The 27473-nt window shown below is 28.8% G+C and overlaps 1 protein-coding gene across 3 annotated transcripts in view; it reads right to left on the bottom strand.

Annotated features, from left to right (window-relative positions):
• The window catches only part of LOC112693275 (calcium/calmodulin-dependent protein kinase type 1), a 451608-nt gene that overhangs the window by 22668 nt on the left and 401467 nt on the right, over window positions 1-27473 (bottom strand). For all 3 annotated transcript variants that reach the window (XM_025568266.1, XM_025568267.1, XM_025568268.1), the window contains 3 exons: window positions 27051-27174; window positions 1967-2107; window positions 418-544 (listed from right to left, as the gene is read on the bottom strand). In XM_025568266.1, the coding sequence (XP_025424051.1) occupies window positions 418-544; window positions 1967-2107; window positions 27051-27174 (392 nt within the window). The remainder of the gene's footprint in view (window positions 1-417; window positions 545-1966; window positions 2108-27050; window positions 27175-27473) is intronic.

The raw sequence follows: 27473 nt of genomic DNA, 5'->3' as shown, positions 1-27473 counted from the left end.
TGAATTTGTATATTTATAAATCCCTCTTCATCAATATTTGCTAGCACCAGCCCTGCAGTTACATGTTTAGCAACGATATCACTATGATAACAGTTCATAGCCGAAAATATTTACAAACTTTTCGAACAATATAGTTATATTTTTAGAAATATAAAAACGCTTGATCACGTCTCGTCAGCATTATTATTTTGTCTGTGATGAACGGTTGTTGTAAATTATCGTTAGGAGGTCAATATTTATAATATTTATATTGCTATATTTGCAATATAGCATGGATTTGTGGCTTTGCTACAGTTTCACATAAAAAATAAATAATTTCACACGGAATAATTTGATCTAAGACTGGGGAACGCTTTGTGTCCGAGCTTGACCTTCAGGTGACAACAATAATGTGTAAAATCCCTGTCGTAGACTTACCATGGATGAGCCAATGCTTCTCGGCACGTGTAACGTTTATCCGCGTCCACACACATCAATTGCCTTATAAAGTTTTTCGCCGAATCGCTAATGTCGTCCCAGTACGGAGAATCGAATTCGAATTCACCTGCAAAATATCGAACGCAAAAGTTAGATTTTACTTTGGATTTGAATGAAAGTCAATGTCATTTATTCGTCGACACAATGTTTTATCAACAATGTCTTACGGAACCAAGAAGCGGCCGATTAAGACCGGTAAGGGGAAAATAAAATGAATCAACTTCTACAACATCGAGTTTCATCAAAAAAAATATTCCAAATGTAGTGATATTATACATTGCAAAACGTTTATAGTTATGCAAATAAAAATTTTTTGCAACTTAAAAATTTCTGTAAAACAATATAAAAAATACTAAAAAAAAAAAAACACAAAACTCAAGTTTTAACTTTAAAATTTTATGTGCCTCAGCTCTACAAGAATTGACCTCGAATCATAAAAAGATTATTAGAATTAAATAGGGCATGAGTTGGTAAAGTATACGATTGTAATCTATAATAGTCAGGACTAAAGACAATCGGCTTGGACATGATTTGTATTGATATTAGAAAAATTGTTGGTGTACATAATGGAATTTAATTATTCAGACGGACAAAAGTCGGCAAAATTAATTTATGCCAAAGTGAGCAATTGGGTAAGGGATTAGCACTAAAATCAATCGATAGCAACTGTATAAATGTTTATTCCATTAGCATAAGATTAAGTTAGTTAATAAAAAGTCGGTTCGGTATTAGATTTATATGTAAATAAAAACTTTCAGAAAAATAATTTTTTTGAAAAATTAAATGTAAAGTTTTAGGTTGTCGTTTGAAAATATAAAGTTAACATTATTCACGATTTAAATATTATAATTACAAAAAAATTGTATAAAGCACCTAATACATTAAATTTATATATATATAAAAAAAAGTAATTTGAAAATTGTTTTCTATATACGGCGAGATTGGATATAAAACACAATATGGGTCATAGTATGCAATATGTCATCATTTACACGGGTAATGTTAACAACTGTAGAAAAATGTCGATGTCAGTCATACCTGTACCTACTAACATGTTTTTAAAAACAAATGTGCTTCTAGCGTTACAAAAAAATTTCTATGTACGAAAAAGTCTGCAATATATCAACATTGCGCAGTTAGTATAATTTTATAAAATTAATAATTATGTATTATAACAGGCGTGGATACAAGGGAAGGGGTGAAGCCTCTCCTTAGACATTAGGTAGAATTATATCGGACGTAGGTACTTAAAATATTTAAAAAATTAGACGTAAGACTTCGTACAAATCCATATGCGCAATGAATTATGGCAGTAGCTCACTTTACTAGCTTCCTTTTTTTAATTTTACATCCGCACCTGTATTGTAATATCAAGGATCTAGATTCAATTGAATTAATTAGACATTATCCAGTCGGCCACATTACCCGTGACCTATTGTCACGTTTGAATAGTAATTATGTTATGTATGTGCAATGCGATTTGGTTTACCTTTTAAGATTTGAGCGAAGAGATTCGCGTCGTTCTCGTCGTAAAACGGCGGATAACCGCACAGCAATATATACGAAATCACACCGATGCTCCAAACATCCACGGCTTTTCCATAAGGCTTTTGAGCCAAGACCTCCGGAGCTGAAAAACAAAATGAACGATTAATTAGAAATGTATTTTTGAAACTCATTGATAGATAATGAGTATGAATATAAGAATATGAGTATAATCGTATTGGTGCATACAAGTATTACTATAGCAAGTTAATCGGTCGTTGAGTGTCAGAGTGTCAGTAATATTTTGTTCCGACTAACCTGCCGCATGGAGTTGTAAACACGAATATTTCTTAATTAAATTATTCCTACTGGATGCATAGAGGTGTCCTTCATCAACATAATATTTAATGATTTGTAATATACATTAAATGTGTACGCAGGTATATCTCACATTCCAGTTTTTCAAACAATTTCAGAAAACTATTTGTGCACATGTAACTTCAGTGATTACGTCTTGATTTATCGTTTAGGTTACAAGAAAAAAAATTTGCTGGAGAAGGGTGGAGCCCGTTCGACCAGTTCCATCTCATTATTCTCAAACGTATTTATAAAATGTTGAACAATTATTTAATATTAATTGTTTGTAAAAACAGAACATGCGATAAGTTGGAATTTTATGGCTACCGATATTTTGTTTCAAATAATATACGTGTGTTCAAGATGGTAAACGAACATTCAGTTAAGATGAGGGATAACGAACATTCAGTTAAGATGAGGGATAATAATGGTTCAAGTTAAATTCACAAAAAGTTATACAGTGTTAACTATTTTATTGTTTTAGATTATTTGAGATCGAATCCGGTTTAACATTATGAGCGCAATATTATAACGTCAAATGTATCATTTAAAATGGAAAAGTCAACGGACCGTTAAAAGATTAAATAATGATAATTCGCAATAATGATGTATTTGGTTGTTACAAAGGTTGGTAAATATTTGAACGAATAGGTCTAATTAAATTAAGGATAATATTATACTGCAACTATGGAGAATAATAATTATTTGGTTTAAACTTTTAGAGGCACAGTAATATTTTCGATATGAATGCAGTATAGCTGAAAGTGTATTTGTAAGCTCATTGATAGTATACACCGCAGGTGGCGAGAAGTTCAAAAAAATTAAAAACCAATAGGCCGGGAGTAGATTGTAGTGTAAAACGAAACCATATGGTGGTGAATGCAATCTACGATAGTTTTATGCCGAGACAGAAGTTTTATCCCGAACACCGTGTTTGTGAAATACATTGACGTGACTAGAGTCATCATTTCGAAACAGTCTTTATCGAAATCGAGAATAGTTATGTCAAATTAATTTGAAAATATAATTAGAAACTAATTTTAATTATAATCATAATTATTTTTCAACTCAAGTTTTATAAGTACTTTTAATATTGTAATATTTACTGTACAATGGTGCAAATTCTATAAATATTTCATATCGTACAAAAGCCGAACAGAATGTTTTTAAGTCCGGGGATGTGGGAAGGAACCTTTCGATTCGGTGTCCATAATTCAATAACACCCTCTACTAGTCTCATAATTCTTAGGTTATAATTTATTTGTAGGTGGAATCGCTATTTCCGAGGACGTTTATTTATATTTGATGCGAACATTAGTCAAACCAAGTGACGACAGGATATCATTTCGGCATCCGCAGGCCGAACACATCATACTTGCAACGTATTTTACCCGAAAATGAGACGCGGAAACGAAACGGGCAAAGCAATCTCGATTGAAGGGCTGATGACAATGTCTAAATAGTGAGTTGTTTCACTATTGTGTTCGTAATAGCGTCGGATATTGCTTTTTCGGAAACGCTAATCGTTACATATTTGCCTATGCTGTCTAAGTAGTCATAGCGGTTGATGAATAGCGATTTAGTACGTTCATATATATTTATGTACAGGGTGTTATTTAATCGTAGTGTTTATTTTCGCTAGTAACATTTACCCAAAATACAATTTTTCAAATCTGTTTTTTTTCCTTATAATTTATCTCAACCAATGTGATTTTTTTCTTTACCGGCTTAAGAATGTAAAAAAGAATTGAAAAAATTTACCCACGGTAACAATTGGAATTTGTTTATGCCATCTGAAATGATTAGTTTACTGATAGTCATATTTTTTATTTAAATTTTAAAATGCATACCTCTATGGAAACAATATTTATTTATTTTTTTTTTAATAAAAATGTTTGTAAACATAATTTGAAAATAAAATTTTCAAATTAAAATGCTCCAAATACATGGTGAAATATCAAATATATCAGGAGATGTAATAATAATAATATAAGAAAATCGTCTTAAAAATATATCGAAATATTTTTTGGTAACAAAGTTACTGGTCCTCATCAAACACCCTGTATAATATAAGTGTGTACGGTTTGTGCGTGCGTGTGTACGTGCGTGTGGGTTAAATGGGTCAGAAAGGTTAGATTGTAAATAAGATTGAGAATCTCAGAAACAAAGAGGGATTGTATATATATAAACACAAAGTGAGAGAGAAAGAGAGAGAGAGAAGGGTAGTAGTGTTTCACTCGTGGCACATCATATTATTATAAAAGCGGAGCGTTTACCGGGGCGAAGAATAGAACGGTAGACACTACATTTCCAGCAAGGGTTGACCATTATTCTTGATTCGAGAGCGTATACGAATATAATGGTGTTGTATGAAGAACCAAAAACACCGTTGTCGTGGAGTCATACCATCTCCATAAATTAACCTGTACAGTGTAGCCGCTGTGGTTCACGGCGGAACATAAACACTACGTAAACGGTTGTAGTATTTTAATATTAAACTTTATGAATTCGTTGAAGGTTTATAATTTACCTCTAAGATGAAATAATGTTATTTTATTATTATCATACCGGCGAAGACGCGTAGATGAAGGTGTGAGGAAAATTTTTTTTTGTGAACTGTGCGTGCCAAATGCGTAATAATATATTTTTTGAATACAAATCATTAATAATAATAACAATACACCATTAAAATACCACTGTAATGAAATACATAGTAAAAATGCATAATAAATTATTATAGTTTATTAAATGCATTCGTTAGGTGAAAACTGAATTTAAAAAATATTTTAAACTCAGAATTTTGCTAGTCGTTAATTTCTTTTTCCTTGGCGCGAATTCCGAATTTCCACCTCAGTGTAGAAAAAAAAAACCCAAGAATTCATTAATGTAAGATGTAGGGGGAAAATATCAACAGCATTATTATAAATAGTTTATCGTTGGCTTTTCCTCGTTGAGTCGTTGTCCAAGAGCGACGGTATGCGTATTTGGTGACCCTCATGAGTTTTTCGCATACGCCATTTTAGCGGTAATGAAATTATTAGTTAATTCTTAACGCATATGACCTAAAAACTTTTTTACTATAAATATCATATAAATAGTAGTGGAATTTAATTCGACAATGTTATTAGGTTTTTTTTGTTTCTTAGGAAAACGACAGAGAAAATCGAATTAAAACACTTATCCTCTATGTATCGTAAGTGTATTCGATTAAAAAAAAAATATCTTATAAAACTATTAATGTAGATTTGCAACCAGAAAATGTTTTAACATAAAAAAAAGAACATTATAGTATAATATTCCAAGTTTTACTCAGAATTTAAAATACAAAATAATAATATATTAACAGATACTTAGTTAACGGTGATATTATTATTTTTTTTTAATATTATATAATTATGTATCATAATTAATGGGAAAACGTTATCGCACAAATTTTTTTTCAGATAATCTGAAGTGTTTTATTAGTCGGTAGCTTTAAATAAATGCATTCAAGTATTTTTATACGTAAATAAAGAAACTACCTAAGCCGTATATTGTATAATGATTTTCCTAAAACAAGTGTTTAACGTGTCGTTATTTTTTTTGATTCTGAGGAATGTATTGATTTTCCCATAGTGTGTGTGTGTGTGTGTGTGTGTGTGTGTTTTTTGAGCCTGTGTATAGAATTTCAACTAAAAGGAGTACTCCAATCAAGGACGTAGCTGGAGATTTCATCAGAGGGGGTAACCAATTAACAAAATATATTTAGTGCTATCTATTTAGTGTATTTTTAAATTTTTTCACACGTCAAATTGGTTATCTTATTTTATGATCAGTAATTATGACTCACAAAGTAAATACAAAAAAATTTAAATTAAATATTAAAAATATTTAGTTAAAATTGTACTGTAAAAAGAAATAAATGAAAACTAGTGCTTGATAAAAAACATTGTGTTATTAGGTAGAAAATGATCATTTAAATACTTAGAATATCATTAAAAAAAAATCCATCGAAAAAATAAAAATTTGAAAAGTTATAAGCAGCTTAAATATTGGGTCATATATGGAATTAATATATTTTTTAGGTATGGATGGGTATAGAAATATCACCTACCTGTCCCCTCTTGGTTTAATAGTAAATGATTGGAAATGCATTCAAGTTGGTAGTTTCAAGGTATTCATTTTTTAATTTATTAATAGTTTTCTGAATACATGGTAAAGTTTTAAAAAAAATTTCTTATAGCAGTTTATAGAAAATATAAATGTTCATGTTTTTTTAACTTTTTTATAAATATACTAGAATAAATTGTTAAGAGAAGTATTGAAAATGTATTAAAAAGTTCTTCATAAATAGATTTAATATATATATAGTTAAAAGAAAAAAAATTGTATGTCAAAAAAAAAAAAAAAAATTACGAACGTTTAAATATTAAATTTTGACCAAACGGTATAAATAATTTTTTATATTTGTCACATTTTTGTAGTAAAAAATTCATAAAGTTATTAATTCTTCTAGTTAAGATTTAAAAATTGAATACAAGATTTTTTTTTACGATTTTATTTGTAGCGAAAAAAAAAACAGATTGGAAAAACTGATTCGCAATTCTCAAATTGATGACTTACAACACTGATTTATAAGCATTACAAAAATAAATGTTGATGAAATCGGATGTTTTGACGAGTTTAAATTAAGCAATATTAGTTATTTAGTAAATGATATATCAAGTTTTCCAGAATTTTCTAGAACATTCAAAGTTATAAAAATATAAAATATTTTATCTATCTTATTAAGAATCTTATTGGGAACACAAAATAAAACATTACTCGATGATTTTAATTTTGGTGTTGAACTTTCAGCTTTGAGAAGTATATAGATACTGCCATATATACAACTATTTATTAAGCGCTTACACGTGGATGATTTTATTGTGGTTTTATAAATTAAAAGGAGAAAATATAGTAGGTTGGAGTTTGAGAACAGTTCTTAAATATTTTAATGCGAAAAACTGTTAGTATATTAAAGCTTTTTAATATTAATATTTTAATATTAAATGAAACATGCACAACGAATAATTATGAAAAAAAAAAATTGTTTAACTGTGTAACATTTTCTAAAAAGAATTTGCACTAAAAATGTTTGAAATGTTTTTAATATAATAATGACTATAGCTCGATAAAAAAAAAATGTGTTGCAAAATAAAAAATGAGTTTCATAGTAAAAATAATATAAAACGATGATATATTAACTGTACATAATAAACATTTTGCGGTAAAATTAAAACCTTTGATCTTGTTTACAAATGGATCAAATATTTTTAGGTAGTAAAAAATGTATGAAGGAAAACTATGTGTATTTTGTATTTGGATTGCGGTGAATTAAAAAAAAATGATGGAGCAAACATCTTTACTAATATAGTCTGGATAGTCACGCGACTGATTTGATTTTTAAACTATTTCGTCAGTCTGGATCACTTAAATAAATAACCGTTGAGCGTTGTGTCTGGAAATATTCCAAGCAACACAATCGTGAATCATCGATTTTGATGTGTACGTAATTTTCGTGTTGTAATTTATTGGTTGTTCCTCGAAAGCGTTCATTAACCCACTGACTCAGCTGCAGATAGAGTAGATTTAGCGCTTACAGGAGCTTATGTAAATCACGGTCAAACACAACATTACTAAATACTCTATTGCCACAAAATCTATATGGCGGTGTACAATATCCAAAACGCGGCGGCGAAATCCTTGACAAACCAACATGGACGTAGGTATATAAACAACAATATGTTTCACTCTCGATAAAAGTTTATTATATACCATGAACAACGACGGGACGCCCATAAATAAATAAAATCGACAACTACAGGTAATAGGATCCTATCTACGTTGTATGAACAACACACCGTTTGTAATCGATTTCATGTCGAAATTACTAACGAATTATTGTTATTATTATATATAGTACTAGCTACCTACCTATAGGATATCGCATGAATAATTTATTGAAATACATAAATATCATTAAATTGCCAAAAGTGGTAGCCAAATGGAAAGGTGCTCTGGTGAAGAATGAAATTAATTTTGAAAGTTTTAAACGAAAGGGAAAATTATGTTTCGCAATCAAAAATTTATGAACCAGATATTATAATATGGAAAATTGAGTCGCGTGAGTAATCGCTGGGAATACGAACAACGTGTGTATACAACTTTGATGATTTCGTTAATTATAATGATAAGAAAAAAAGTCTAGAAAATTAGAAAATTATGTAAAAGTTTTAGGGCACATGTAAGTTGTTAACCATTGAAATTATATTTTTCTTATTATAATAAAAAATTGCGGAAAGGCAAATATAATCATATTTAGGTACATCGTATACAAACTAGACGAAAAAAACATTTAAATATTTAACAGAAAAAAACGTCAGTACACGCATTTCCAGTATGATAAATGTTTTCAAAACTTTAGTTTTTTTTATACGCCTCAGAACTGGAATTCTTAAATTATGGTTTCTGTTTCTAACTAATAAACTATGACAGTAAAATATTATTTAAGAAAGTCATCTCTGTGTGTGTGTATATGACCTATTATAATATGATATTTTTAAAATCAGTAAAAGTATTTCCGATACAGATATTGAAATTGTAATAGCCAATAAAGATAATCACAGTTTATGGCCAAGGCCAATATTTTGTATTTATGATTTACTTTTGTAAGGGTTTGGACCATTTCGGTAGGTAAAAACTTTGTACCAAAAAGAACTGAAGAAAGAAAATGGTCTAACTATATTCTTAGATATTTGATGCCGGCGAAGATGATTTTCCACCTATTTGGTTCCATAACAATGAACTGCTTGCAGAAATTAAATGTTAACTGTAAAGTAGATTTACTGTAAGTACTGGTCTCTTAAACCGTTTTTTATTATAATTACGTAATAGATTTTTTTTAATATGTTGTTGTTGTGGAAATTGGCAATAGTTGTCCACTCTGAATGTTTCTGATTTGAACAGTGTTTTACAATACCGTGATCGATTCTAAACGTGTTTCCACGATAATTCTATTGAATTTTTGAAATTCAATTGAAATTTTCGGAGTTCATGGATTACTGATGATCGGGACACGTAAAAACACAGTTTACAGTCAACGGAATAGTATGCGCGTTATACCATCCCGTAGTGCGTTCGCCAATAATCGTGATTTTGTATGAAAATCGACGGCGATGATAGATACTGTAATGAGACTACACGTAACGGGGACTTGCAGCGTGACCGTTAAAACAACGATAAATAGCTACTAGTAAATTGGTGGAAACCGGATTTTGGAAGACATACAGTAAAAGGTTATAGATTGTACTGCAACTTTTAGCAGCGATTAAATATATACACGGCACACTTTGACGAGTGATTAATTTAAGCGTATTTGTATAATACATTTAGCGGTTTACCTGTCCATTTAATTAGTATACGCGATCTTATGACGGATCGCCGCTAAGGCCAACAGAAGTACGGAAATTTCGTAGAACATGTTTTTCGGCATTTTATTACACATCTAAATAGAAATGTTTCATCATATACCTTAGAATTGATTAAAGATTTTACATAGATAATTCACGGTATAGGAAAATATGGAAACCTATTAAGTAATAAGCAAAATGAGACAATAGCGTAACGCTATTAATGTTAAGTGTCATAATTGAAAAAATAATTATTATACATCGAATTTAAATGTGCAGAGAATGACGTGGGGGGATCAAGCCGTCCGATGGTTTAGGAAACCTATTTGAGTTAAAATAACCTGAGATAAGAAAATATATCCAATTTATAATTGTTTTATATAAACAAAATATAATTCTGTTTAACCACCTATTAAGTGAAGTGGTTTGTATCTCAAAACAAATGTTATATTATTAAATTGTTGAATTAAAATTTTTCAAGGAAGTAATTATCATAATCGTGTCATTTAAATTTTTGATTTAAAACATTTTAACAATTTTCCTCATTGTTTTAAATAATTACAATCCGACTATTCCGATAATATATTTTCCAATTACAAACTCAATCTAATCTAATATAATCGAAAATCTGTAGACAGCTACAATTTTATCGACGCCCGTATATCATATAAACGTGAGTTTATCGAATCCGCCGTCTTGATATAAATTCCGCCGAATATCTGTATATAGAGAGCCTTGATATATAAGAGAGTGGCCAACTCTGTGAACGTTTTCTATTGGCTGGCTGTTATCATTGATTATGGACACCATTAATCGTCCAAATATTTATATATTATGCATTACTGCATTAGTTTATTCGTTGAAATTGTTCAATATTAATTAACTTTAATAATTCATTACGATTTTTTAGTGTTTATTATTGTTCTTAACTTTTCTAAAGTATAATGCTTAGGATAAATATATTATATATAAAAATGGTTGTATATCAGTTAATTGGAAAATTAATAGTCAAAAAAGCTTATCCAATTAGAGTTGTATTCTTTCAATAAAAATATATTCAAACCTATAACCATTGTTATGAATACCTATTATATTCAAATTCATAATAGTAACGAAGAACAAGACTTTATATTGGTAAATACATTATCAAAAAACATTATTTTATCTTAATTATTTATAAATTTTATATTAATATATTTCAAATCATTTTGTTTGATACTGATTTTAATTGGAAAAAATGTATTCAATAGAATAAAATAGTTTTTGAAATGCACTTTAATACTTATTGATAAACAGTATTTAAAATATGTACTTATTCAATACTTGTAAAAGTATTTGAATACCAATACTCAGTTGATATTCAGCCTTTGTTCGTTTTGGACGTATTCTATTTTATTTTGCTCCGTTATCTAACTTTTATAGCATGCAGTGTACAAAGTCTAATTGTACAATGAACGAATCTAATCAAGTAAAGTGCGCTAAATGTCAAAACGTTTGGCATCTCACTTGTACATCTCTTTCTAGCTTTTCGGATGAATCTCTTAAAAAGTAAATTAGTTCATGGCTATGAACTACCTGTGATGCTGCAAAGCTTGGAATCAAGAAAATCGTATTGTCCACTCCTTCAAATATTGATTATGTATCTAAAATTGATAGCATTCTTGCTGCTGTTAATGAAATTAAAACTACTGTTTCTAAACATGAACAGATTTTCGGTAAGCTAAATAGAAAAATTGATGATGTTTTAAATCATTTACGTGACCTAGGTGTTCGTACACCCTACTTGAAGATAAAGTAATGTTAATAGAAACCCGTTTATCTAAATTGGAGTCCACGAATACCTTAACAGATAATAACATAATATCTGAAGTTTCCGACAGACAGTTAAGATCACGTAATATGATTATATTCAATGTTTCGGAATCCGATGATAATACCTCGGCAAATGACTTTTCTGTAGTTAAATCTATTTTCGATAGTCTATCTATTGTTATGACTCCTACAGCTGTCAACAGATTAGGTAGAAAATCTACAAAACCTCGTCCGTTAAAAATTACTCTGCAAGATGCATCTGATGTTTTCGTCGTTCTAAAAAACAAACAAATTGCATTAAATTCCAACCTACAGCTCCGTTCGTATTTCTCCTGACCGCACCCAAATGCAACGTGATCAACTGTGAAACGTCTATGCCAAGCTTGAAGAACGAAAAGCAGGTGGTGAGACAGATCTAATTGTCAAGTTCTTAAAAGGTATCCCAACTATTTAAAAAAACTCGTAAACGGCCCTGTTTCTGATCGCTTAAATAAATATTTACTATCAAAATGTCCGCGGAATTAATACTAATTTAAATGTCTTAATACGCAATGTATGTTTATCTGAATATAATATTATTAGTCTTTCTGAAATTTGGTTATCGCCTAATGTCATTACATCGGAATTAGATTTTAATAACTATACTACTTATCGCTATGATCGCAATTCAAATACAAGCAACTGCTCTAGAGGTGGTGGTGTTCTATTATCTGTAAATAATAAATATTGTTATCGTATGTTATCTGTACCCGCCAGTCCTGTTGAGTATTTATTTGTTTTAATTAAGATTAATTCTTCCTATATACTAGTAAGTAATGTTTATTTTCCACCTCGTTCTGACATCGATAATTATAATATTCATTTTAATATCATTAGTAACTTACTATCTAGTTTACCATACATTAAAAATATAATAATGGTTGGTGACTACAATCTTCCAAAGTTACTTTGGCTCCCCAGCTCTATAGGTTTTTCCCTAGCTTATCCAACTTAACTTTAACAGAATCAGAATTTTTGTCAAAATTATCTTTTTTAAATATTTTTCAATTTAACCATATAGCTAATAACAATGGTTCTATTTTAGACTTAGTTTTATCTGATGCAAATAACGTATCGGTTAATAAGTCAGATTGCCCGCTTCTTCCTTGCGATAGCTATCATCCAGCCTTACTTATCTCTTTCCCCATTACCATAATTAATCCTATTGATTATAATTTATGTACATATGATTTCTATAACTGTAATAACTTTGATATTAATTTCACCCTAGCTTCGGTTAATTGGTATAATCTATTTAAAAACTTAACTATTAATGTTTCTGTTAATATTTTTTATTGTATTAATTATGAAATTATTGATATATTTGTGCCTAAAATTATTAAACGTCATTCTAACTAACCAATTTGGTTTTCAAAAAATTTAAAAGCTCTAATTTTTAAGAAAAAAAGATTTTTGAAAAATAAGATCTTGGTGTATTATTTAACCCAAAGCTAAAATTTGACTGTCATATTCACAAGATTATTAAATCGCATCAATTATTAGGTTTTATTAATCGTAGTTGTACGGACTTTACTAATAAACTTGCTCTAAAATCGATTTACTGTTCGTTAATACGACCCATATGTGAATACGGTTCTATTATTTAGTCTCCCTACCAGACAGGTAAAAAAACAAGATTGGAAAAAGTACAACACAAATTCTTATGCTACATCTCATGGAATCATCTCATCATCTCGTGGAACGCAGTTTTCAAATCGTTGGACTGAGCTCTTCTACTTAATTTTTCCCCATTCGAGCACTGGCTATATCATTTAGATATATTATAAAACATGCTCAGCTCAACATTTTTATTTCAATCCAACTACAATTGTTACTGATTATTATATATATATTATTATTATTATTATTTATTTATTCTATAAAATGTATATGTTTTTTTCTTACTTAGTTTTGTGTCACTATACCGTCGTGCTAGATATGGTATATATAGTATATATAATGCAATATGTATATTGTGATATTACATGTATATATATTTTTGGCGGAATCGATATATAAAAATATTCAGCGCAATCGATATACGTCCATATAAACTATGTAACGATAATTGACAGACATATACGTATGACAACGGTTAAAATTGATTATAGTTTATCAGTTTAGCAATGTATCAACATTGATCACAGATAACAATTAATTGGAGATTACAAATGTTTAAATGGAACGCCAGCGCATTATATTATCAGGAACCATAACTACTACAATTCTGGCTCCATTTGAACATTTTAGGCGTTTCCAATATTCATCATCGCGTGAGCCACCTATGTATATTTAATCAATAATCTTGGCTAGATATATATATATAAGATACTAGTTATCTAAGGCTTAAATTGTTGTTAAATATTAAAATATTTGAATTAAATATTGTATAGTTTAACATTTTTTTTTTTTTTTTTTATTACAAATATTTATATTTTATAATTTTACTGTAAATATTGTAATAACTATACTAAAATTTGTAAGAATTGAGTATAATATCGTTAAAAATTCAAATATATTCTGGTATATTTTGTAGTAATATTTGTAGTATATTAATAGGGTTAATGGCTGTATATAAAAAAAAGGTATCTAGTAAATGTAATTAATTTTTCTAATTCAGATAATTTAATATTTATTAACTGTATAACAGTGGATATGTCAGCGACCAGATATAATGTGGTTCTATTGATACAATATATTTAATAAAATAATAAAATAATTAGTAAATGGATAATACTCGTCATTTAAAATATAAATAAACAAATAGTTTATACATAGAAATAAATATATTTATAAATGCTTAGCCTGGAGTATTATTATATTTGTAAAGTACAACTATTTCGTCATTTCGAATCGATATTGTTTTCATACTTAGATATGATTTTTAAAATGGTGTGAACGTAGTTCATATTTAATTTTATATTTGACGGTGAAAAATGGTCCAATAGGATTGGATTCGGTGTACATTTTATATAGATCAATGTTATATTTCATGTTAATATCGTGGACGATGATTACTATTGTTTAGAGAAAATATAATAATGAACATATAATATATAACAATATAATAATGGTGATGTTACCTTTTACAGATAAATTTCGAACGTAAAAACTCGAGCACAACACATGTCTTAATTGTCGACAGGAATAGGAAAAATATAAACGGAAATTAATGAAAGCTTAGGAAGTTCAAATGTATTAATTTGTAGTTAATTTTATTCGTACATTTTAATTCCACTGAAATGAGAAAATAATATATTTACCTTTGCAAACGAATTGTACGATTGTTGTATAATAATATATTTTAGCAGAGTCGAAGACCGAGACTTTTGACAATTGTAGAATGGTATGAAAAACGAATAATAAAAATTTTTTTCATTATTAATTTTTTATTTAATACAATATACGCATATAATACCTAGAATACGTTGGAGAGCTTCAGCCTAGAAGCAACAAAGATAATAATTTTTGAATCTTATTACCTGTATGTATCTAATTCCAAGATGTATTAAAATATTGATTTTTTTCATATGTAATGAGAACTGGATTTGATGTGCTAAATGTTAATTATTATTATTTATCCAACTAATAATTTAAAATCAAAATTTGTAAAATTCATCGATAAATATGAAAATAGAATACCAATATTGTACTCATAGAAGTCGTTAAACATGCCCTGTTGTGACAAAATAAATATGATTTCAAAATATACTCGTCCATGTTTTATTTCAGTTTGTATGGTTATGCAAATACAAATATGTCTATTTAATCCAAGTCATAATAATATACGACAGCAATTATTATTTATATGGGTATTAAATGACAGTTCTTTAATATAGACAAGTCGTATTTTAGTCTTTCGTGTGACATTGGTAAATGTTCATAATATTGTTTTAAGTTATGACTTTTTATGGCTACATTCGTGGGGTGCGATATGAGCTTTTAACGGATTATATAGAAGTGTTCCAGAAGTTTAAAACATAATGTCCTATTGATTGGTTATAAACTTTGAATAATAACGCGTATGAATAATAATATAATGGTACTTGTTTTTTCAGTACATCATTCCAATGCTTATGAACTTATGTTTTAAACTAATTAAATTACACCGAAGAATTTTAAAACAATTTTTTCATGTATTTTAATCATTATAATATCAGGGGAAAGAAAATTTATGAACACTTATAATTGTTTCGTATAATAAGCATGCAAATACAATAATTTGAAAAAAAAACTGTCTCGTATTTTATACGAATCGTTTATATAATTTATATGATTTAGAAAAAAATTGTTTAGTCTTATGAAATAAAAACTAATCATCTATCACCTAAGTCATTTCATTATGACATTCGTAATTAACTCATTTCGAATCGCAAAATAGATCGTAAATCTAACGGGATAACAATTTAATGTTTTAGATTACGTGTTTTTAGAGAGTAGAATAATGTTAATTTTAAGATTCCAAGTTACAAGGAGTTATTTTAAAAATTACCCGTTGTCTAAAAATTTCCCAGTCAAAAATTTTTTTATCTTAAAGCTAAAAAAAAATTAGTAACACATATATATATGATTTTTATTTTTTAGATTTGCTGGTTTTAGGTATACTGTGACGACGGGTGGATCAAAAGTATTTTTAATTAACAACATACTTAATATATACATATGCTTATTAAACAGAATTCAATTACGCCGTTTAAAGATATTTAGGTACTATTGTACATAAACAATATACGTTCAAATGGATAACATTTTTCATTCACGAGAAGCCTTTGATTTATTTATTTAATTTGAGTGTATAAATATATATATATATATATATATATATATATATAATCTACGATATATGTATGATATGAATACACATTAGTTTTTAATTATTGTTTACATTAAACGCATTGCGATAATTCGTTAATTAAATTAAACTTTGTTGTAAATTTAATACGATAGTAGTGGTATGTGTGTGATGTACACATATTGTATAATATTTGTGCGTCGTATAAACGCGTATGGCTGAATAAACAATCCAGCGTGGTAATATTATGCTAATAAGTTTTACCACCCCTATGTCGGTGGTTGAAAACAGGACGTTTAACTCAGAATATTACTTCGTTTGTATAAATGTTTTTTTGTTCCCGCGTCGTACTTGTAAAATGCGTTTTTGTGTTTCATTTAGAATAACCGACGATGTGGTGAACAAAATATGTAATGAAAGCAAGTCGAGCGTTACCGCGCGGTAATATTTTCATATCGGGGCTAACAAGGCTATTTTTCCTTCTTCTGTTAGTCACTGTTGCAATCATTTTACGTACAACACTAATAGGTATTATAATAAAAATTATGATGATCCACGGACGCGCTTTATACGAAAAATATTTAAACAATCGTAATCGTTCGTTTTTTTACTGCGTAAACGTACCATGTTCATTACCACATTACCAGAGAACGTTTCGTGCTTTTACATAAAGTATATATTATATATCTAATATAATATATAGGCACGTTTTATTGTTCCCGTTATGGTTCATTAAAATAATATAATATTTGTTATTGTGACGGGCTCTATCATAAATATAATAAAGCTACGCCGTATAAACATCACTGCATAATTTCATATTCGTGGTACTTAGTATTGGGGAATTTCAGCTGTTGACGCATATATTGTACGCTGAGAACGTAAAAAAGAAAAGCAAACAATAATATTTTCAGCAAATTTCAAAAGCGATCAGTAATTTACAATAATATTGAACGTTGTAAGTGAAAAAGAAACGAACATTCTTAAATATTAATATGTGTACATTGTTATTTTGGTATATACTAAAAGAACAATGTGAAACAATATATATAACATTAAATTTTCAAAGTTTTCACAAATTTTCTTAATAAATAAATAAAAAAAACATCAAAAAAATATTTTATAGTAAAAAGAAAAAAAAGGCACTATATAAACGAAATATTTGTTAGTTACTTTTATAACATTAAAATAATTATTTATAATTTCTATCGTTATAACGTAAGATCAAATTCATGTAATCGAAAATTAGATAATTTAGAAAAAGTTAACTGCACAGTATTTCTTTAAATTTTCTATTCGTTTTAATCGTGAAAAATCGCAAGAGAAAGTAATTTTTAAACTATAAATATTTAACGATTTTTTCTAACTGTAGTTGCAGTACATATTGGTACACCGTGATGTTCGATTTTAATTAACTGTTGAACGTAATACATGTATGTAAACAGGAGCAGTGCTCGAATAGGCAAAATTAAAGAAGAGGACTGTGTTCTCAAAAAAAATATTGTGTCCTAAAACTTGTTAAGCATTATAATTACAACATAATAATAGTAGGGGGACGTCAAATTTATATAAATTAGAAGGGGTACTCCGTCCCTCTGCGTCCCCCTCGAGTCGAGTACTAAGTAGGAGCAAATAAATTACGATTGTCTAATGGCTTGCTTGTCATATAAGAAAATCAATATTTTAATTCAGTGCAAAGTTTTATAGATTATAAATTATAATGCAAAGTGATATCAAAAAAGGATAGTGTGACCGTGAATGGAAATTGGGGATTTTAAAGTTAAGTTGACTTAGCAATTCAGGAAAGTCAATAGGGCCAACTATGAGTTTTTGTAAGAATATCTTGTTAGTTGCAATATATATATATATAAACACATTATAACTTTTATACATGTATATGATATATACATTGGAACATATTTCGATTTTTATAGTGTAAATCAACTTTAATGTTAGGAAAATACTGAATTCTTTAAAAATATTATTTTATCGTTTTAGGCTTCAACGACCTTGGAGTCAGCCCCACCGTTAATGGTTTAGAGGTTTCTTTTGTGAAGTCATCGTAAAAACAAACGAGCCATTTGGATACAGATCGTTTTTGCTATTCGATTATAAAACTATATTGCTTTCCGATCGTTTTTCCATCGGTCACTCTCCCACTATTGTTCACCAGATGGACAAACGAATAATTTTTGAATCAGGGTAATGTTCATTTGGCCGGGCAGAGTTCTTTTATTTTTATGGTTTATACTATATATTTTATGATGGATACATGATATATTTGAAAGTAAATCTAAATAATTTCTTAGATTTTCCAGAATATTATTACAAAATTGGTGTGAAACAAGTGCATCCAGAATTACATATCTGAGCGAAGGACGAAAAGAGGTTTGCTTCTTTCCTAATAAAATTACTTTAGAATTTGGAAATTAAACGAATTAATATTATTGGAAACGATGTTGGGCAAGACTGACTTCATAGTAGTCTAATAATTTTACCGAGAACCAGGGCTTGAAATCGAAATAAAAAAATTCGATTTTAATTTCAATTTTGATTATTGATATTAATTTTTTTTAATTTCGATTTTGGTTTCAAATATTGATATTTATTTTTTGCAATTTTGTTTTTGATTTCGAATATCGATATTCATTTTTTTCAATTTCGATTTCAGAAATCGATATTTATTTTTTTTCGATTTCGGGTTCACAGGGTTCATAACAGAATGTTACCTATGACTCAGGGGCGGATCTAAGGGTGGGTTCAGGAAGTCAGTTGACCCACAGTTAATAGTTGTCGACAAAATTGGCTTTTTGAAGACTTCTCATATTTTTTAAGTGAATTGGCTGAAGTTAATACCGAATGCCTCAGTTTCCACCCTTCCCCTAAATAACTTCATTTGTTTAATTGTATAATACAGTAAATCACTTTTATGCCGCACCTCATGTAAAACTCCACAAAATATAATAAATGTTAATTTTTGTCAATGATAACTATGAATAAACTTGAAAACATATTATATTGCCATAGTATGTTTTTTTTTATAACTAGGTATATACTTATAATTCAGTTTCAAACCTTATAAATGGCCTGAAATAGTCTGACCCACAGTTATCCAACTGTGGATCCGCTCCTGCCATGACTTATAATAATTTCTCAAATGTTAGTACTTCATCAGCATAATAATATTGTAGGCTGTAGCGACAAGCTACTGATATAGGTAGTATATATTTAAATTCATTTTTTTATTACCTATGTTATAAGACATTTCGTATAAACTACAATTATTATTAAAGTATCTCAAAAATGAAAAAAAACATAATATGAAAGTGAAGCTAAAATGAAGTAAACTAGGAATACATCTATGTGAAATGATTAAAATGTAAAATAAAGTTTTTTATTCATAGACTCAGACATAATTTAACTAAATATGAGAATAATGTTTTTGATTGTATATTGTATTGGTTAAAAGTATAACTCACGGGTGATAGCCAATGGAGTATTATAAATTAATATCTGACTAATGCTGACCCTCTCCCCCCCATAAAAAGTTCCTACCTACGCGACTGATCTTATCCATAATAATACACTATAAAATGTCTATAAATAGTATATTATACGGAATAAGTCGTGTGTATAAAAACAACAATCGCTCATTGAACACTGATTCCTTATCGTAAATATTCTAAGAAAACAAAATAGGTACTAGTTATGTATAATCAATATTATTACCAAATATGGTAATGTCTACGAATTGATAATATCAATAGACCTGTTAATTTTATTAATTAATTTTATTTAAAATCGTTTTAATTATTAAAATGATTTTGATTTTGATATAAAACATCAATTTTAACTTTTTTCAATTTCAATAAAAATTTTGAAAATCATTACCAACCTTTAACGATTTTGATTTTCTAAAAGATTTTTAACGATTTTTATCGATATTTGAAATCGATTTTAAGCCCTGTCAAGAACGTTATTAAAGATGAATATTGTATACTTTCAACGTCAAAATACGCACAGTAATAATAATAATTGGTTACGAATTTTCTTAAAACTGATATTTATCGCCGTATACGAAAATATTACATTCATAAAAAGCAAAGTTTTCACAAGGGTTAATAAAGCAATAGAACGGTATAATATTGGTAGTTCGGTTTGCTTATTTAACAAATTGTAGTTTATTATCGTAATACAGGTTTAATCGAATTTGGCGGTGGTTCACAGAAATTCGCAACAAACTTATAACAATACCACGATAATTCTACTCTTATCACAGACGATATGCACTAAATCTGGACCTTATATATATGTATAATAGTGTGAACATGGATTATGGTTTGCGCATAGCATAAATATATAGTCGATACTCCTTAATCTAATTCGTACATAGATATGAAAAATCGTCATCCACGCGTAGGTCAGTATCAGTATAAGTTAGGTTAAGCATTTTTACGGTATTTAGTTTATGTTCCTCAAAACTTTTATTGCACGGATATAATTTGTACGATGCGCCTCGTTTGCCCACGTTTAATCTCAAATAAACATTACGATTCTAAATGACAAACATCGCATCGCTTCTGAACAGCTCGCCGATTGGAACCTCATAGGATGCAATTGATTTTAATTTTTTTTCACGAAAAAACAAACAATTAACGAATATAGTTTTGATAAATTTGGCGTAGGTATTGTTTTTCGATAAATTTTCTCGCATTCCGTCTTACACTTCGGGTTCAGTCGAAACTTCGAGTTTGACGTACCTGTCGCCGAACATCGTAATAGAGTGATATGATGCCGTTGAAGTTAGGTCATCGCGCGCGTGTGGCGGACTATATGTATAACACGGCTAGCCGAATCGCAGTAGTCGACTATTTTGTTCGATCGTGCACGTCATTAAAAATGATAATGGACCGTCGTGCATCGTAAGACGACACCAACCAAATTTATTCGAATTACACCGAGTGTCGGAACAGACGCATTCTCTCTGTTATAGTACAATATATTATATAGGTTCACGCGATTCACTGATGTGAATCATTGCTCCTCGTCTGCGCTATCATCATACTAATTCAACAAACTAATATTATATGTTTGCAGATAATACGCGCTCATAGCACACACACAAATTGTGTTCGTGATTTATACGATTTAATAGTAGATGCGTATGTTACACAAGCGTATGAATAGGTAGGCCTAAACCGTATATATCATAGGTTCCCGAACATTTTTGACTGGCGGCGCTATAAAACATTTTTTAAAAATCATTAGGCACTCTATAGTAGTAATAAATCGTGTATTTATATTGATATTTTATAACTTCGGTTTTCTTTAATTAGGTATAACCTAACTAAGTAGGTTAATTATGGGACTAATACTGTGTTATAACATCAAAAAATTAAATGCATACCATCTTTCGTGAAATAATTTATTTTAAACTGTTAAAATATGAAAAATTGTCTCGTATTTGAAATAATTTCACGAAGACCTTAATTTAAGTCAGTGGCACCATGGTCGGGGAACCTCTGGTGTAGATCATTTCAACCACAGAAATCATAAAATCGCGAGTTCAGGCAAACGCGAATCGTATACTGCGTTTTGAATGCGATGTCGTATACGATAATTTTGCGGCATTCTGGCCATTACACGGTCAAATAAGAAGGAAATACGTACTTTAACACATTTTTCAATATTAGAAAAGTCATTTTAACTTATAGTATATATTTTAACTTATATCTGTGCGTTGTTTTAGAATTATAATTATTTTATTATTTGTCAAAAAGTATTAAATAATCGTCTACGTCGTTGGTAAATCGTAATTGAAATCCAAACCAAACTAACGATCGAAAGATTAGCAGACATAGCCTAATATTGTACTTCTGTCACTATCTTAAACGTCACTAAATATTTTTTTATTTTTCAGTCAAACCTGTAAACTCGAATGTTATAATTAATATAATCATCATATTATAGCAAAAGTTTAAAGTAACAGTAATCCTTCCATCATTGTTACAATAGTATGTACTGTACTTACTTACTACTTAACTTATTAATGGTTACTTCGATTCCAATTCAAATAAATTATTGCACATTTTATACGCATCTATAATACGAAATCCGTAACTTTTTCCAATCGTAATCAAACTTTTGTATAATACTGCAAATGTCTTTTCAAAATGATTCGAATTTCAATTGAATTGATTCCTGTATTCATTATTGTTATTTGGACGTGAAATAATAGCTATTTTAAATTGAATTCAAAGCAAGTAGTAATCTTTCAAAAACTTATATATTTCATATAGGCCGTACATTAATAAAGTTATAAAACAAAATACCTTTTTAATATTCTGAAGTATAGTGTCAAAATTATACAGTTGAATAATTCAAATATTTCGTTTTGATGTCTAAAATCACTCTTTTTTTGACGTACATCGTGTGTATTATTACATATATGTTTTTATATAGCCCCGAATTTCTATTTGCATAGATTAAATGTGAGTATTAAATATTTGAATAATACGGTATTAAATAAGTACTCGGTTGAACATTTAGTGGAAAAAACCAATGGTTATTATAATAAAAAGGTTTATGATGACTCAAGAATTTCGTTATTATGGTCTAATTGAATAAAACGAAAGCGAGACTCATTTTTTATGTATAAGTTTATATTTTTACATACATTAACATTAAACTGAACGCGTGTCATCTTGTCGTTTAATTGTGACTTATGAATAATGTATGATATTACAGAGAATGATATGATAAACGGGGAAAATTATCTATAAACGTTTTCTTCTATACGCAAACGTATATTATAAACGTTCTATAAATAACAAACATTTTAAAGTCTATCGACTGTACGTAAAATAATATTATTACGCGTAGGTATGTGCAGTGGCGCCGAACATCTAAAATTTTACTCAGGCCAAATAAAAAATATAACGACCTCTCAATCACCCCAGTGACCACAAGTCTAAATTTTCACTTTACGTAGAATAATAATTTGTGATCTCAAATCATAAGTATCAAGCACGATTCATATTAGTCAGATATGTACCGACAGACATTTCGCATTTAAACGTTTCCGTTCCGTGCATAGACAAGAGTAATTTCGAGCAGTGGCGTATACATAACTTTTGTATATGGGGGGGGGGTCAGTTACAAACAAATCATTATTGAAGAAAAATTCATAAACCTAAGTACTTGCATATTTAAATAATAAATAATAATATATATACTGAATGTGTCAAAATAATAATTTACAATAAATCCTTGCAAAATGTTTTTGTTTCCTTATAATTTCCTTACATTAAGAACACTAATTTATACAATTTTAAAAAGGCTTATGGGGGGGATCTGACCCCCCACATCACCTCTTGTATACGCCCCTGATCGCGAGGTCAAAATTTTGCAAACCATAGATATGATCCGGCCCCTATGATCCGCGGTCTCATTTTAAAAATGTGGTCGAACCGCGGCCTGTCCTATGCATAAGGTTTAGCGCCACTGCGTATGTGAATTACTTTATATTACATTATGTACTAAGAAACGTTACAATTAATTCAACACAATAACGAGTACAATCGCAAGGGAAAAAATTATATCCAACAAGTGTTTATAGTAATGTACGTGCTCGATCTATTCTTTTTAGAAAAAAAAAAGAGTCGGATTGTCGTGAGCTCGTTTACTTCATTTGCATATAATAAGTTATATATAAATAAGTGTGTTCAAATACATTGACTTAATACTCATAATGTAAATCTTTTTTCACACTGCATATACTGATTTGTATTCAATGCTAATAAATTATGTTCGTATCACAATGCAAATATTTCTATTCGAGGGACAAAATGAATTAAAAAAAAGTTCGATAAAAAATAATAATAATATATACGAGATGTATATATGAGAATTTCTACGATATTAATAAACTCGTACTGTACGTCCTAATTTATTATCATATTATGTTACATAAATGTACAGTATGAGTTTACTAGTACCTATCGCAGAAATTATGATGGAAATTATAAAAATAATCTAGTTTTCAAAGTTTCAAGTGATCAAAATGAAATATAATATTGATTATTTTATTAATAAATATGTATAACGTTTTAAGTTACGTAATCGCTGTAATGTTCTACTATTTTACTGGCATTCTTTTATTTATACAAAACGTTATCTTATACAATCATAATAAAGAAAACCAAAATTAATAAAAATATATTTTACAAATCAATTTCAATTCATTCAGTGGCGTAACTGGGAAAAGACCTAAGGGGGGTAATATAATATATTTATTATTACCAAAACCCTGACATCCCTCTTCTCACCAGTTAAAACATATTTTTATTGTATGTATTTTATACACTATATCTAATTGTTAGATTTTACATAAGTCTTTTAACTCATTTTATAGTTTAGATAAACATAAATTGTAGGTAGCATGTACTAGGTACCAATATTTTTAAATAATATCCATAAGAGTTCATTAATAAAAGGTGCTATTTTTATTGTTGGATTATCTGGGAGGGGGGGGGCAAAATTATAACTTTATCTCTCGAAAAATTGTCAGAGGGGCAATTGCCCCCCTTGCCCCCCCCCCACAATTACGCCACTGAATTCATTCTTGGCGAATTGCAAAACCATATAGTCTATAACTAGCATTTTATATAATTTTCGATATATATTATTATTTGACTTATAAAAGAATGTAAAGTTTTTATTAAAATACTAGAAAATATCTTCCAAAGTCTGGAAATAGCACTGACATGAGGGGAATGATGAACACGGGACTTTTTAATATATATATATTGATTATAATAAACGTATTGAACGACTGGTCTAGTAAAGTTTTTAAATTACTATCTAATATGTATTGGTATAGGAAACTTTTTTTTAAACACCGTGGTGTTTAAAAACGTTGAAACTATTAAAGTAATTTATTTTACTTCTTTCTTCGCAATTTGTTTAGTGATTATATGAAAAAAGTTGAGAGTCCTGTATATGCTGTCAAAGTAAATTAAGGAGTATTAATTATATAACATGGTCATTGGCAAACTATATCATCAAAAACCATTATATTGGAAATTAATGTAATTAACAAAAGAAGAAACTATGGATGGAAAAAAAGTATGATATCGGATCCTTTTAAATTTAGCTGTATTATTAATAGTTGCACTTTGTTGAATCACGATTCAAACATCAAAACTAATTTATTATGTGCGAAGTGCAATGATAAATCATGGACTTCGGAAACGGTTAGTTGTAATTAGAGTGTGCATTTTTACAAATGTCTAGGTCTCGCTATAGTATGATTTTCGTATCGATTTGTGAAGCACTTGTGAAACGAAGGTAGGGAAAGGGAAAAAATACTAATAATTTGTATAATGACTGTTATTTTTTCGAGCGTCAAAACTGAAAGTTACGAACTTTACTAAAATCTAAAATCGATTGATATCAAATTTTGACATAAGGTATGGACACGTGTCTCATGGAATGTCAAATGGTGTAAAGACGTTTTAATACGACACGCGATAAATTCACAATGAACGAGAATGTCGTCCTTTATATTGTTGGCACACGAAATAAAAAAAAGGTTTAAAACTTTAATAACTATTGGAGACAGTTAAAAAAAAAAAAAAAAAAAATGCGATTGACCCAACTATCCGCGTCAAACAACTGTACGTGTATTATACGAGCAGTGTTTAGATATCCGATTTATATCGAGTTCAAAGGCTGTTTATACTTATAGAAACGCAAGTGGCACCGTTGTAATTATATATTGGTATTATATACATTATATATTGGTTTTGAAAATCATGTTGCTGTTAAACTAACATAATTTTCACGCGGTAATTTCGTAACGTCCTTCGGGGTTTCGGAGTTGGGATCAGCCAATACGATTTCTTTTTTTTGTGATACTTCGGTTATAATTGTTTTTAATTCACGCATATTTCCATGCAAACCACCTACACTTTTTGAACATTTTAGTCTGGGAAAACGCGAGCGAATAAGATGAAGTTTTCGACGAAAGTTATTAAACGCATTATCCGACTAAAATGCAATGTAGTAATTATTATTTGTATATTAAAACGTTTAATATATAGCCACAGTGCTAAATTTCAAAGAACTTACGTGTCTATAACAAACAAAAGCACTTCACAAACATTATTATACAACTTAAACAAAACAGTTTAGAAACACACAGGTCTTAAAATAAATTATATTAAATAATAATTAATATAGTATTTAATGAATGAATAAGCGAATAACTTTAAAATATGAAAGTAAAACGAAAACAATTTTATTTTATAGTAAAATATGTAAAATAGGTATCTAATTTCTTGCGTATACGAGTATGATTTAATTTCATTATAAAGTAATAATATTGAAAATTTCAATTACACAAATATATATTTGGAGTGAAACGCATAGTGCCTCCTACATGTCAAGTAAAATTTGTAAAACGTAGAATCTCTGGTTAAAAATTAGACATGGATCAATAATTTTAGGATCAACATGTAAAACTCCAACATTGAAATAGCATTTTATAGCACGCAGTGTGTTAATTCATTACCGAGTTTAAGTTTACTTAATAGGTATACTTATAAAATTATTCATATAAAACAATAATATTTTATAATGTTTTATAATACACATACCGACATATCCTGGAGTTCCACAAGCAGTAGCCATTACACCGGAATCCTCAATTTTGGACAATCCAAAGTCACTTATCATAATCTTACTGTCTTCGTCCGTACTGTAGTACAACAAGTTTTCTGGCTGTAAGAAAAATTGTATTATTAAATCAATAAAAATGTTTGCACTAATCATCACGTCTATCCTTTGTAAATAAACTTTAATATTTAAAAATATTTCACGGTATCTTGGTAATATCTTAACGACCCGACCTTCTTCCCATGGTTCTATGGCCAAAAGTTTCAAAAAAATTGCACAAATCTATGAGGGTTACATTTCTTTGAATTTCTTCATCGATATATTTGAAACGTTTCGTATAAATGTATTTTTTGTTAAACTTAAAGTTATTTAATTTAATTTAATTTTGAAATACTACGTAGATG

This window comes from Sipha flava, unplaced genomic scaffold (genome assembly GCF_003268045.1).
Source record: "Sipha flava isolate LNK unplaced genomic scaffold, YSA_version1 84_pilon_pilon, whole genome shotgun sequence".
In the NCBI taxonomy this organism is placed as follows: Eukaryota; Metazoa; Arthropoda; class Insecta; order Hemiptera; family Aphididae; genus Sipha; species Sipha flava.
The sequence above is the reverse complement of the archived record's forward strand: the minus strand, read 5'-3'. Positions and strand labels throughout refer to the sequence as shown.